This window comes from Cokeromyces recurvatus, assembly GCF_025118155.1.
Source record: "Cokeromyces recurvatus strain NRRL 2243 chromosome Unknown BX663scaffold_37, whole genome shotgun sequence".
NCBI classification, from domain to species: Eukaryota; Fungi; Mucoromycota; class Mucoromycetes; order Mucorales; family Mucoraceae; genus Cokeromyces; species Cokeromyces recurvatus.
The window spans coordinates 1-14,899 of NW_026251423.1; the positions used below are offsets into that span (position 1 = coordinate 1).

The 14,899-nt window shown below is 31.5% G+C and overlaps 3 protein-coding genes across 3 annotated transcripts; 1 reads left to right on the top strand and 2 right to left on the bottom strand.

Moving 5' to 3' along the window:
- The first annotated feature begins 9,950 nt into the window (after positions 1-9,950).
- Positions 9,951-12,790, top strand: BX663DRAFT_523685 (acyl transferase/acyl hydrolase/lysophospholipase). Its single transcript, XM_051529547.1, has 3 exons — positions 9,951-10,678; positions 10,764-11,602; positions 11,677-12,790. Exons 1-3 carry the CDS (start codon positions 10,050-10,052, stop codon positions 12,777-12,779), a joined length of 2,571 nt encoding a protein of 856 aa, XP_051378656.1. The 5' UTR covers positions 9,951-10,049; the 3' UTR covers positions 12,780-12,790.
- Positions 12,791-12,814: 24 nt separating this feature from the next.
- BX663DRAFT_232570 (uncharacterized protein) lies at positions 12,815-13,301 on the bottom strand. The gene has a single exon (XM_051521820.1). It carries the CDS (start codon positions 13,082-13,084, stop codon positions 12,821-12,823), a length of 264 nt encoding a protein of 87 aa, XP_051378657.1. The 5' UTR covers positions 13,085-13,301; the 3' UTR covers positions 12,815-12,820.
- A 175-nt stretch (positions 13,302-13,476) lies between these two features.
- BX663DRAFT_555563 (transmembrane amino acid transporter protein-domain-containing protein) lies at positions 13,477-14,849 on the bottom strand (the record flags this gene model as incomplete). The annotated part of the gene is made up of 2 exons (XM_051531640.1): positions 13,477-14,717; positions 14,780-14,849. The coding sequence occupies 2 exons, from the start codon at positions 14,847-14,849 to the stop codon at positions 13,477-13,479; spliced, it is 1,311 nt and encodes a 436-aa protein (XP_051378658.1).
- Positions 14,850-14,899: the final 50 nt, after the last annotated feature.

Sequence of the window (14,899 nt, forward strand, 5' to 3'; positions counted from 1 at the left end):
GATGTTGACCGAGTTTACTCAGTTCACGAGCAGTGTAATCAGCAACAGTACGCGGATCCTTGAACGTGTTTGTGTCGATATATGGTTGCATATATCACCAGGTAGTCTAGGTTCCCGACCATATGTTAAGTAAAATGGACTAAAACCAGTTGTAGAGTGTACCCGAATTCGACAAGCCCACAAAGCAGCATTAACAAAGTCATCCCATCTGTGAATAGCACCATTCGTGTATTTTCGAAGCATTTGTTTGAAAACACCATTAAGCCTTTCAACCTTAGAATTAGTCCTTGGATGGTAAGCAGAAGTTAACTTATGGTTTGCTCCAACACGCTTGATGTATTCACTAACGAGTTCACTTGTAAAATTAGCTCCTCTATCAGTAACTATTTCAGACATTTGACCATGTTTCATAGTAATCTCTTCATAGATAAAGTCAGCAATAGCTTCCTTAGAGGCAACCGGAACAGCACGAGCGATAGGCCAGTTCGTCGCATAGTCAACAGCAATTAAAAGCCAACGATTTCCTCGAAGTGTAGTAGGGAGGTCCATAAAGTCAAGATGCCATCGGTCAAATGCAGTAGGAACCTTTAAAGGATGCATTTCATCATGATGTACTCTATCACGTCGACTATTTACTTGGCATGAAGGGCACATGCGAATCCATTGTTGTACATCCGATTTGATCGAAGGCCACCAAAAACGAGGAGTTAGGATCTTCATTAAGGTCTTTATACCAGAATGACCAAAAGCTTCATGGTATTTTGTAACAGTGTCAGCCCGCTCAGCAAAAGGTAAGAAGGGGACATTCTTGATATCACCAGTTTCTTTAATAGTAACTTTGCGGTAGACCTTATTTGAAATAATACAGAATTTATCTTCTTCTTTATCAAGAATTGATTTGACAGCAGCAGACTTCACCTTCTTACGATTATCAGGCAATAATAGAAGTGGCCAGTCACTACGTAGTCCAGGGGAGAGTGAGTCCCAAGCAGCAAAGAGATAGTCAGGTTCCATGGAAGTATCCGATGGAGAGACCTCAGGAGAATCAAAATTCATTCTTGATAAAATGTCAGGTACTATATTTTCTTTACCGGGCTTGTATACAATTTCAGGCGAATATAATTCTAATTCTGAAATCCAACGTACTAGACGACTAGGAGGTTTGTCTTTGGTTCTGAAATATTGCAGAGGAAGATGATCTGAATATACCTTGTACCCTTTAGGACAACCATCAATATAACAGCGCCATGTACGCAAAGCATGAAGTATTCCCAAAAGTTCCCTTTCTTGAGCTGGATAACGGCGTTCCGCTTCACTAAACTTTTTGGATTCATAACTAATAGGATGCCAAGGTTGGTTTATATCTTCACCTGGCTGCAAGAGAACAGCACCACAACCACGATCACTTGCATCAACTTCTATCCTGAAAGGTTTATTCATATCAACGACTTGTAGGATTGGTCCACTTGATAAAAGTTTCTTTAGAGTGTCGAAACTTTTCTGGCATTCCTCTGTCCAAACGATGGGTCTTTTCTTGATACCAGTTCCTCTAGTTAAGTCAGTTAAAGGAGAAGCAATTGAAGCAAAGTTCTTAATCCATCTTTTGTAGAATTGAGCAAAGCCAATAAATTGTCGGACTTCTTGGACATTTGTCATTCGTGGCCATTCTTGAATTACTTTTACTTTTTCTGGGCTAGGGGCTACACCATGAGTAGAGATTCTAAAACCAACAAAGTCCAGTTCACGCTTTCCAAATTCACTTTTCTTCAAATTAGCAATCAACTTTTCCTTCTTTAGTAATTCCAATACATGACGAACATGTTTTTTATGGTCCTCTAAAGTCTTGCTGAAAATAAGTATATCATCAAGATACACAAGTACAGTTTTGTCAATACAATCAGCCAGAACCTTGTTCATAAGAGATTGGAATACAGGAGGAGCATTACATAAACCCATGGGCAAGACATTCCATGAAAATTGACCATATCTTGTGTTGAAGGCCGTTTTAGGTTTATCTTCTTCTAAGATGGGAATTTGGAAGTATCCACTTTTAAGATCCAACTTGGAAAAATAACGAGCACCACCTAACCTCTCAAGACATTCATCAATACGAGGAAGACTAGAACTATTTCGTATCGTAAGTTTATGTCATGGTTGTAAGATTTATAACTTAATTCAATAAGATAAATAGTCATAATAGAATACATAATGCATTTGTATAATAATTCTCTCTATAAACATATTTAGTATATTTACCCTTGTATAGAAAAATAACTAATTAATAAAAAGTCCTACATCTAAAAATATACTTTCTTCTATTATTGTTCTGCTGAATATTAATTTATAAAAATAACTTTATACAAGTTAAACTGGGGTAAACTAAGAATAATACAAATACGCGTAATAATTGATTCTACTCAGAATACACGTATTAGTTATAAAAATAAATATATACTAAAGACATGAATCTATAATTATAACTCTTAGTAATCCTTCTATAATTATATTATCAAATACAATTTGTTATATTTTTATCTTCTTATTACTCATCATCCTTATTCACAAAATATATAAATACTCTTACATTATTCACCCTTATTTTGTATAATTGATAACTAATAACAATACTTGTATTGAATTAACTTTTAATAAAACTTATTGACAAGTCTCAACGTACTTCTTCTGTCTTGTTTTCTTTCTATTTTATTTCTTTTATTTAATCCCTTAAACCTACCTGAACCACAACAGTTTATTGAGCATACGATAGTCAATACACATTCGTAGTGCACCAGGTTTATTGGATCCAGGATCAGGTTTCTTGCGTACGAATAAAACCGGAGCACCCCAAGGTGAAGAGCTTGGCCGAATTAATCCTAACTTCAATAGTTCTTTCAGTTGTTTTTGTAATTCTTCCAACTCTAGAGGACTCATTTTATACGGTGGTCTAGAAACAGGTTTTGCATCACCAACATTTATAACATGATGAATACCACGGTCAGGAGGCATACCCGGCAGTTCGTCTCGGAACACATCACTGAATTGCTTGACTAATTCATCCCAGTAGTGATCATCCTTTGCATGTTGGTCAGATCCACCATTGTCCTTGATATAAAGAAGAAAACTTTCAGCACCCTTTTTTATATATCTAGAAGCTTGCTTATGAGATATAAGATAATTCAGTTTAGCAATATGTTTATGTGAAGCCGAAGAGTTACTAGTTGTTGAAGGTTCTAATTTGATTTTGCCATTATTAAAGTACCAGATATCATTTGCCCAATCAGGTAATGGTTTTGTTTGTTTTAACCATGATCTTCCCAAGATTAAATCAAATTTTGTAGGAAATACATATGCCATAATCCTGTCTTGATAACCATTCAAATTGATGTCCATGTTAACCTTGTACTTGATTTCAGTTACGTCACCTCCAGCAGTTTCTACTTGTTGATCCTGAACAGATATAAATTTATCTTGATGTAAATCTTGAAGAATGTGAGGAGAGACATAATTTTCACTTGCGCCACTATCAATCAGAATCTGAATAGATTTTCCATTGTAATGAGCCGGATATGGCGCTAGCAAAAGATAGGGTCCTCCAATATATTCCGGACGAACGAAGCAAGCTAGAGCCGTAAAAAAAGGAACATATATAGCTGAGGGTGTCTTCTACAAATGGTCGTTGTCGGAGTTTCAATCGGACTGCTAGTTCTTGCTACAAAAATTCTTGAAATTTTTGAATGTCCATAACTCAATGTAAAAATTTTTTTAGACAGTCACATTTACCAATTTAGTATTCTATGACGAAGTCAACATGTTTACGAAGTTATAAAAAAAGTTTCGTTAATTTGAACGAGAAATGACATGGTAAAGTTTAGCCTTCCTTGACAGAGCAATTATCTATAGAAATAAGTAATTTTGGTAGTATTTGATAGCCAACAGTTTTTTCTATCGAAATAATGTGGCTTGTAGCTCATTAGAAAATTCTTTCTATTGAAATTCTGAAGTTAAAAATTATCTTTAACTTTTTAAGGAATTTGTGAGCTCAATTCAATAGTTTAAGTTTGTAAAAATATATGTACTATCGTCAAGTATAAGTAATTTGTATATTAAACATGTTACAAGTCAAAAAGAGCAAATAAAATGAAAAAAAATTTTTGTCTGCTCACTACACAATATATTTATTTTCTTGATCGCCCAGAAATAGTTATATTGTTTAGTTGTTAAGAAGATGGAAACTGACGCTATAGGTTGTCGGTTCGAACCTTGGTCATCCTCTTTTTTATATTTTTTTTATTAAATTTATAATGTTTTTAGTTAAAACGAACCAAATAAGTTGTATTGTAATTATGCTTAGATTTATAAGTTTTTTTTCATATTTATATTTTCTTTTAACAAAAAATATGTGAAATAAAAAGTATTTTAAATTATTTTTGTTCAATTTTAATATCACTGTCATGGTTGTAAGATTTATAACTTAATTCAATAAGATAAATGGTCATAATAAAATATATAGTGTACTTGTACAATAATTCTGTTTATAAACATATTTAATATATTTACCCTTGTATAGAAAAATAATTAATTAATAAAAAGTCCTACATCTAAAAATATACTTTCTTCTATTATTGTTCTGCTGAATATAAATTTATAATAATAACTTTATACAAGTTAAACTGGGGTAAACTAAGAATAATACAAATACGCGTAATAATTGATTCCACGCAGAGCGCATACATTAGTTATATACAAAATACATGAATCTATATCTATATCTATCATTATAACTCTCAGTAATCATTCTCTTTATATAATAATATTATCAAATACAATTTGTTATATTTTTATCTGCTTATTGCTCATCATCCTTATCCACAAAATACATAAGTACTCTTACATTATTAATCCCTAAACGATACAACAATAAGAATTATAAGTCATTTTTATTTTAATAAACTTATTGAAAATCTCAACGTACTTCTTCTTCTGTCTGTTTTATTTTATTTCTCTTTTATTTCTTTTATTTATATTTTATATTCTAATTATTTAACTTAGCTACACGACAACACGCCGTGGCCGCCCTCAGGAAAGTGTTAAGCGCTCTACAAGAAGACGTATTGTTAACAGTCATAACAGGGAAGCCTAAATTTCTTATTCCCATCAAGTAGTTCATAAGAAAAATAAAAAGCCTTTTACTTTAAGATTAGTGTTATTCTATCTATGCATTTTTGTTAGTGTTTACATAGTTTATTTCTGCCCAACATAAGTTAAATAGCCCTAAATTAAAGTTTATTACACTTAGGATAACTAGACACTTACTTAAGTAATGCTATATAAAAATACTTGATCATCTCACCGAAAGACCCCACTGGTGTAGGTGTCCATGACGCACCCATTTGACGATCATTTTTGTTGACTTCTCCGATCGTCTTCAAATTTAGTATACTCGTTTATATGCATGAGAAGGACTCATGTTCCAAATTTGACATCGATACCCCTGAAATTGACCGAGTTATGGTCTCTTAAAATTTCGATTTTTCACTTGACATCGATTTGGCCCTATTTTGGCCAATTTTTGAAGGCCGATTACTCCATGAAAAATAATCATAAACAGTTCAAAAAAATTGCTCTGAGATGCTAAAAAATAGCTCTATTAACATGCCAAGTTTCAAGCTCCGAATATATCTCAGTCATGAGTAATGCTGGAGGACCCTATCTTTTGCTTTAGCCAATTCTTTTATTTATTACTAAATATTTTACCTCATCACTTCTAAATGAAGGACGTATGACCTTTATCATTTTAGTGCTTTGGCCATCCACCTCCTCAGCACTCTCTTCATCCGACATCCAGCCGGCGACCATTAACTTTTCAAGGTCAGGATATAAACTAATATACCTGACCTTGTCTTCATTAATAACAGTAAGGCGGCGTGCAAGTTTCTAGTGGTAAAATAAATAATAATATAAATTTTCAATATTGTAACTCGAGCAATTATTAATATGAATATACTCACCGAGTCCTTACTGCTACTTTTAGCATTTTTCACCTTCCTCTTGGCCTTTTCTTCCTCAGTCATTTTCAGCTCTCTTTTTTTGTTATAAAACATATTGGAGAGCTTCTTCTCCAAGGTTTCTTCTCGTACACGATACCTCTCCAAAAGTTGCTTACCATAGGCAAGTAAAGCCAAACGGGTATCTTTGTTGGCCTCATCTAAATACCTTTTGGTATAATCGTATTGTCTGTGTGGGCCCAATGTTGCCATATACTTTCGAAGTATTCCCTAATGTAGGTTACAAAAAAATTATAATAGTAAGAATGATTATGTTTTATTATAAATAATATTATATATTTACTCCAATTGCTGCAACATGTCTAGGATCTTCTTCGAACATGGCTTCTCCAGCAGCAGTTGCTCTTGACTCATGCAATTGGATCAAGGCCTGACGCACCAACTGCAACTCAGTGGTGAGCTGCTCAATTCGATGCTCACAAGCATCAAGTCGAGCAGCATTCAAGGCTCTCTCCTGCAAGAGTTCTTCAATTAAGGCATCCTTGCTGCTGGATGCACCGTCCATATCCCTATTGCGCAAGGGGGTATCGATTGGGACACCAGCAGCAGGTCGTGTCCTTTGCATCTTATTTGATTGCTGCTGGGCCATTCTTCCCTCGAAAGACATGGCACTGTATGATCTCTTTTGAGAGTTGCCAGTGGAGTCATTGTTGATAGCGTTGGAGTACATTTTGTTTTTATTCAATTAAATTAAAAAAGTAAGTATTAGCAAAAAGGAAATAAGTAAAGGGAAGGTATAATTCTATATTTTTTAATAAATAATATAAAATGTTTGATAATGTTTTTATTCTTCTATAATCGGCTTTTGTAATAAATATTAAATCTCACTTTATCTTGATAATTTTAGTTTTTTACTACACAATACTCTTTTATCTTAGGCATTAATAATATATATGTGAATTTAGATGAAATAAGTTCTATAAAAACTATTTAAAATTGACAATAGGTATATAGTTTAGTTTTAATGCTACTTGTTACAGTATACCAAACCTTGCATGTGCTTTCGGGAATTATTGTATAATTGCTTCGGCGATAAAACATGAGTTAATCAATGAAGATCTTAAACCTATTATAAATATAGCAGAAACTTTGTTTCTGAAAAGATTTTTTTCTTTTTTTTTCCCTTTTTCTTTATTTCATTTTTTTTTTACAAGGTAGTATTTTTTTTTTAAAAAAAAATTGCACATATGATAAAAGTTTTAAGTAATATATAAACTGATCGGTAAGAAAGTTAATACTTCTTGATTATCCTTAATATAAGCAAAGGTAATAGTAATCCATTTGAATTTAAAAAATTGTGTCCTAACTGCTATTTTTTTAATATCTCTAGAATAATATTTGCTGTATACTTTGGGTCGTTGGTTATTTGCCTCTTATAATGTCTTGTAGCAAATTATATAAAACGCGTAAGTAATGAAGATAAGGTAAACATAATATAAATATATCTTTATATCTTTCTAAAGTTGTTTTAATGATAATATCAACTAAACTTTTTTTTTGTTTAGGCTTTAAAGGTCTATCTTTATAGCCTTTTCTCTTGTGGTGACCGATTACAAATAAAAGGTAAATATTATAATAAGCACATTAACTATTATTTATACGCGTAAAATATTTATTAATCTTTCTTATCTTTTATTTAGGTAAGTGAAAAAAAAAACTATTCTGCTTTGGTGGCCGTTAACGTGTAGATAAGTGATAACTTCTTTTCTAATGGTAAGAAACTAAAATATAATCTATTTATTTATTTTTTCATTGACTAAATCGCATTTTATTTTATTATAGGAAGAATTCTATTATGAAAGAAGCTATCTATGGTCCTCTTTATGACTCTATTACGCGTTATCTCGGTCCTTTCCATGGCATATTTATTCTATTTTTTGGATACATTTTTATATACATTTTTATATACATTTTTTTAAATATTTTTTATATATTTTTTTATGTATTTTTTTATGTATTTTTTTATGTATTTTTTTATATATTTTTTTACGCGTTTTATAGTGTATAATAATATAATATTTTATATATCGTAAAAGGAAATAATAAACGAAAATAAATAAAATCGTATTTTGAAAAAGAATATAAGCTCCATTATCTACTGTATTTTAAAGAAGTCTAAAATGTATCATAATATAACGAATAAGCAAACGTTTAATTTGAATGTAAAGGCCAATAAGAGTAAAAAAACGTAAAGGAATGACGAAGATTAAAGAAGCGTAATCCAATAGAAGCTTTGAGCTATGAAGCAAAATTTTGTAAAAGGTGAACTTTCATGATTGTAAAAGGTCTACTTTCAGTATAGTTTCACAATTGTAAAATGTCTACTTTTACAATTGTAAAAGTATACTGACTTGGTCAGGTTGTATCATTGTAAAAGGTCACCTTTTACAATTGTGAAAGTATACTGAAACTTTAATGAAAGGTCACCTTTCAGTCTACTTTCACAATTGTAAAAGTAGACTTTTATCTCCAGTGTTTAAATACAGCAGCCAATGAAAGTGTGCAAAATCTGTGACGTCTTTGAAGTTTCACAATTATTGAAACTAAACGTCTTTATTATTGAATTTAGTTTCGTAAAATTTGGTGTTATGTTATTTTATATTTTATTACATATATCGTTAAAAAAGGAATTGTTAAATAAATGGCTCTCTCTCTCTGCTTAGATGATACAGTGAAGAAGGAAGAAAGAAATACAACAATAAAATAGAATGAAAATCTGTGAGAATTTGTTATCCCAAGTTCAGTTAAAAAAAAAAAGTATGTGCATATTTATTATTACACTTAAAGTATGTCTCGAACATACTACTTGGTTTATTTTAATACTAAAAGTTCCTCCTTGTTATATATACATGTATATATTTATATGACAATGTACTACAAGATACAATAAATTATTATTTAGTTAGGTTTCAATTACCATTTATAACTTAGTGCTTAAATCAGATATATAGCATTTCAAACACATTTGACAGCTGGGATTAGTTTAATAATCAGGTTCTTCATTATCAAGGTCAAACAATATCCACAGCTATCAATGGGATATATCTATGGTTCTATAATATGTCTTTTAAGAAGTTTTACCCCGTTCCTAGAAGATATAAATAGGAATCCATTTTGTATAAATTTTCCTAATAATCGAATCTTTGAATAAAGAATTTATATAGACTTTTTTGATTTTTCTTTCTTTCTTTCTTCATTTTCGTCATTTAAATAACACTCCTCTATATAATTACTAATAATATAATGATGACAAAAATACTATTATTTTTAAAACATATTTAATTCACTAGCAAGATATATATATATATATCCATTGTAATGGATAAATATGTCGTATTAGAAACTAAGCACTTACTTACTTTTAAAGCAATAACTCTTCAGTAAGGGATATTTTTTTGATAAATAATTCTGATTATGTAATAAAATATTTAGTGATTATTTTTTTATTATTAGCTACCTTATTGAACAGATAGTAATTGGTTAATTAAAGACCCTTTTTTTTTAATTTATTTATTATGCCGTTTTTTAAATCTTAACTGCTGAGGATACAGCTTAAAAACTATAAATACAGTAGGCATTTTGTGCTCAAACAATTTATCGAATAAATCAGGTAATTGTTCAATATTGTTCTCTACATAGTTATTTTTCTTTTTTTCTTTTTTCTTTTTTTTTTTTTTTTTGTTAACAAAAAAAAAAAAAGACATTGGTCGTAGTATTAGTGATATATAAGGGTGATTTATTATGCTAATATTTTAGGTAATACACATATCGTCATTACATTTTATTGAATTATTTCCAAAAAGAAAAGAAAAAAATGTCATAATGATTAAGGACATTATTATTTGCTGCTGCATAATTTTTTTTTTGTTCATATACATGTATATAAAAAAAGGTTGTTACCCATTTTCCCCTCTTTCCTCTCCCCTCCCCCCCTGTAACTTTATTATATAATTAAAACTTTGATTTTGACAGCTTTAAATAATAATGATTCATAAACCTAATAAATCGAAACTTGCCCTTGCCACACTTATTAGTATTTCTGTATTAGGGACAGTATACTATAAAAGAAAACGAAGAGGATACAGAGACTCAAAAGATAATAGGATTGATCCTAAAGACAAATTGATCGATAATAATTCACTCTATAATAACTTTGTTGCTTCATTACCTACTTCTTTTCTGCTGATCGAGACATCATCCGCTGCGGATACTTTTTTAAATAAATTGTTTTCTTCAATTAATCCAGCCAATTATCAACAAATTATACCTACTTCCTATGAAGAATTAAAGGCACAGATTGCTTCCTTATACCCCACATTTGAAAATCAGTTGGAAGCGATTCGAGATATGTATCATTCATTTTGGGACTATTTGACATTTGAAGATTTCAGAAATATGGCTAAAGAATCTATGAAGGAAGATAACAATCCTAACTTGCATCCAGAAATTCAACACAATGCCTATGTGAGGGAAGGACAAGAACTCTCTGAGGAAGAAATTAAGTTTGCGAAAACGAGGAAACAGAAGATGAAAGCTGCTTTTGCCTTTTTTATAGGTGTAAATGAGAATGAAGTTGAAATTGAAGATATTCCTAATATCGGTATTGCTTCAAGGTAAATGATAGAGCATATGTATATATATATGTATGTATATACATATTAAAAGTAATATATATATATATATATTTGGAATAAATAGTGGCGGTGGATATCGTGCTATGGTAAGCTGTTCTGGATATTTACACGCTATGTATGAGACCGGTATTCTTGACTGTGTATTATATATGGCTGGCGTTTCTGGATCTACCTGGGCCATGTCACAACTATATAGTCCTTTGACAAATGCTTCGTTTGATACGCTAAAGGATCATCTTTCAAGCCGAATTCATACACATATCGCTAACCTGTCCAATTTCTTAAACTTGCTTAACGCCTCTCGTCATAATGCAAAAATTATTTTGCACGGTATTATTCAACGTTATTACCAACAGAATAAAAGTATCAGTCTTGTAGATATCTTTGGTATGTTATTGGGTGGTACTTTACTAGCGAAAAAAATAACGATTTCGGAAAATGAGCCAGAACATGATAGTAGTAGTAGTCATTCAAAATACAGTGAATCAATTGAATATCCTTCTATAAGAACGAATAATCAAACAACAGCGTCAAATAATAATAAGCAAGGCACTATACAAGAAGATAGTGGTCTAGAAGTAAAGCCGCGATTATTACACAATAAAGAAATTAAATTATCAAAGCAAAGAGAGTATTTTGAGGATGGGTCATTACCAATGCCAATTTATTGTGTTGTGAGGCATGAGGTTGAAACCCCTAATGTTACTAAAGCAGCTACAGTTTCTTCTATGGAAAATAATAGAGAGCCATGTGAACAATTAAAGATCGGAGAACTTGACAAATATCACGACAAAACAAACAATGAAAACAAAGGCAGCAAAGTTTCAGACAAAGAAGAAATAAATAGTTTATACCAATGGTTTGAGTTTACCCCTTATGAAATGGGTAGTGAGGAAATCAATGGTAATTATCAAAAAATTAACTCTACAAAAAAAAAAAAAAAATGTTAATTTAATTTACACAAATACTGTCTACAGCTTGGATTCCAATTTGGGCTTTTGGAAGAAAGTTTGAAGACGGCAAAAATTTAGAAAGGCTTCCTGAACAAAGTTTAGGTATTTTAATGGGCGTATTTGGATCCGCTTTTGTAGCTAGTCTTGCTCATTTTTATCAGGAGATTCGTCTGCTTCTGCCAGCTTCAGCTGTTCAAAAAGCAGATGAAATTATTAAAGACTACCAAAGTTCTGTTTTATCGACCATTCATCCAATTTCTCCAGCCTCCTTTCCAAATCCATTTTACAAAATGCCTAGTACAGTTCAAACAAAGGATAAATCAAAAGAAGAAATTTTACGGTCTAAAGATTTAGTTGAATCGGAACAGATTGAGTTGATGGATGCTGGCATGGATAATAATATTCCTTTTTATCCCCTCTTGAGACGAGGTCGTGATGTAGATATCATCATTGTAATCGATTCTAGTGCTGATATTCAAGAAACACCTTATTTTGATCGAGCAATGGGATATGTGAAACATCGTGGTATCAAAGGCTGGCCGACAGGTGCTGGATGGCCTAAACCAAAAAATGAAAAAAAGGAAGAAAAGGCGGCGATAGAAGCAAGCTCCTCCTCTACAAATATAATATCAACACAAGAAAATATGACTCACACACCCATACATGTTAATCATTGTCATAATAAAAATACAAACACATCTACTAAAATCACTAATGATGAAGAAGAAGACAAATCAGAGACGACAGCATCATTATCCTCAAAAATAACTAATTATGCTTTAGATACATGTACCATTTTTGAATCTAATTCTTTAGAAACCACTCCTGCCAAATCGACAAATGATATTAATCAAAATACCACTACAACAACATATCCCGAAAATACAAATCCAATCACACTTGTCTATTTTCCTTTAATTGTAAACAAAAACTATGATCCTGAATTTGATCCTCAAACAGCAGAATTTTGCAGTACATGGAACTTTGTTTACTCTTCTGAACAAGTAAATAAGCTTCATGGATTAGCAAAAGCAAATATAAAAAATAACTTGGAAAAAGTTCGTAAAGTAATTAGAGAGACATGGAAAAGGAAAAGAGATGAAAGATTAAAAAGAGAAAAAATGTAGTTTTATTTAATATATATACATATACATAATAATAAAGTATTTTATTTATTTCTTGATACAGTATTATGCTCCAATTCATGAAGATGTCCAACTTGTTTTTCTGTTCCTTCATTTTCAATTTCACGTATTATTTGTGGATATAAATCCCAATTATTAGCCTCAGTCTCCTTTTCAGATGTACAGTTAATATTGATGTCGGCTTTTTGTTCACATCTGCCATTGACAGTGTCTCTATAAAGGGAAGGATGTGTTGTTATTTCGATACTATTTTTATCTTCATTATTTGAGTTACTGGTAGTGGACATTTTGAAAAAAAAAAAGAGAGGCACACACACAGAAAGAGAGAGAAAGGAAGTAACAAATGATAAAAAAAAAAAGATAATTTGTAAATGATATAAGTTTTAGAACAATAGTCACAACAATAATGTCATTTATCCCCACATTATATATTTGGCCAAGTATATAATTTATAGTTTAAAAAAGGAAATAGTACTGATCATGGCTTGCATAAAAAAAAAAAATACCATTTCCGTCATACAAGTGGAATACAAATTACGTCAATTTCTTTATTTTACATCATATTCACGTTAAATTGCCTATACTTCTATTTAATATAATATAATATTCTATATACATATATATGCATTTGCATGTGTATGTGTATGTATCTAAAAACAAAAAAAAAAAAGATGGCTGTTTATGATCCAAAGGCAGCAATTAACTCCTTTATAGCTTCCATTGTACCAAAAATAAGCCCAATAAGACCTAACAGGACAATAAAACCACACCATACAAGCTCATAAATTGGCTTATTACGTATGCCTGTCAATTTCAAATAAAATAAAACAGGGAAGATAAAAATAAGATTACAATTAGCAAAAGCACCAATCAAGGACATAAGTGCGCCAAAATGAGGTACAGAGCAGGCAACGACAGCTATAAGAACCATGATAGAGATACGAAGACAAGCACGAATCAAAAATTCTTTTGTTTTACCAAATCGCTCTTCAGTAATATTTAACATTTCTTCAATGTCCAAAGAAAATGAAGTTGTCAAGATAGGTGCAGAGAGTAAGACATTAATGGTGATCACAATAATAGCTAAGATACGTGCACCATTCTCTGGTAGCGAATTATAAACCGGCGAAAGAACTTCACGTCCATAAACAAGATAGCCGCTTATGGCAACAATAAAGTACATAACAGCACATGTACCGAGACCGGCTGCAGCCACTTTAGGCCAGTCTTGGGGCTTTTTCATTGATGCCTCTACATGAGGATAGACAACATTACCCCCGAAACTGAAAGAAATCGTACTTAAAGCAATTGGAAACATATCCCAGACAACAACATCATGCTGAACATTTACATGATTTGGTTTATCAATAATTGACATAACCAAAACGACAATGATAACAATAAAGATCGCAACAACACCAAAGGCACTCATCCAAGCTAGTTCTTTCATTGTCTTGAGTAATATAAATGGAATAGCAATTGCAGCTGATAGAATTATAGTCCAGGGAATATCACCAATTTCAGCTACAGTTCCACGACAAAGTTGATTAAGATTAGCACCAGACAGAACCATATAAAGTACAGGTGCGCCTAAAAGAATCCAGGAATTAAAAAAGAATGTCACCCAACCACCAATAGCACCAAAGGCTGTGGTTGCAATATCTTTGTATGTATTAAGTCGCTTTTTTTCACCATTTGCATAAAGACATCGAATGAGAAGAATAGAGGTATAAGTAGACATAGTCCAAGATAAAAACAGAATAAGCAGACCTATCCAACCACCTTGCTTTAGTGCTAATGGAAGACCGAGAGTACCTGTACCTGCAACTACACATACTACATTAAAGTAAGCTCCAAAAAAGCTACTTCCTTTTTCACGATCATGAATACTTGCATTACTATACGCTTCAAACTCACGATCTTATGGTATAAAGATATGTTATTAAACGCGTACACACATATATAATTTATCAATTATATACCAGCTATAATAGAACTCGCTACAAAACTTTTGAGCTCAAAATCCTCCCTTTTATCTTGATCAATTGACATTTCTAAAGGAAAAAAAACAAAAAAAAAAGAACAAAGATATATTTTAACCT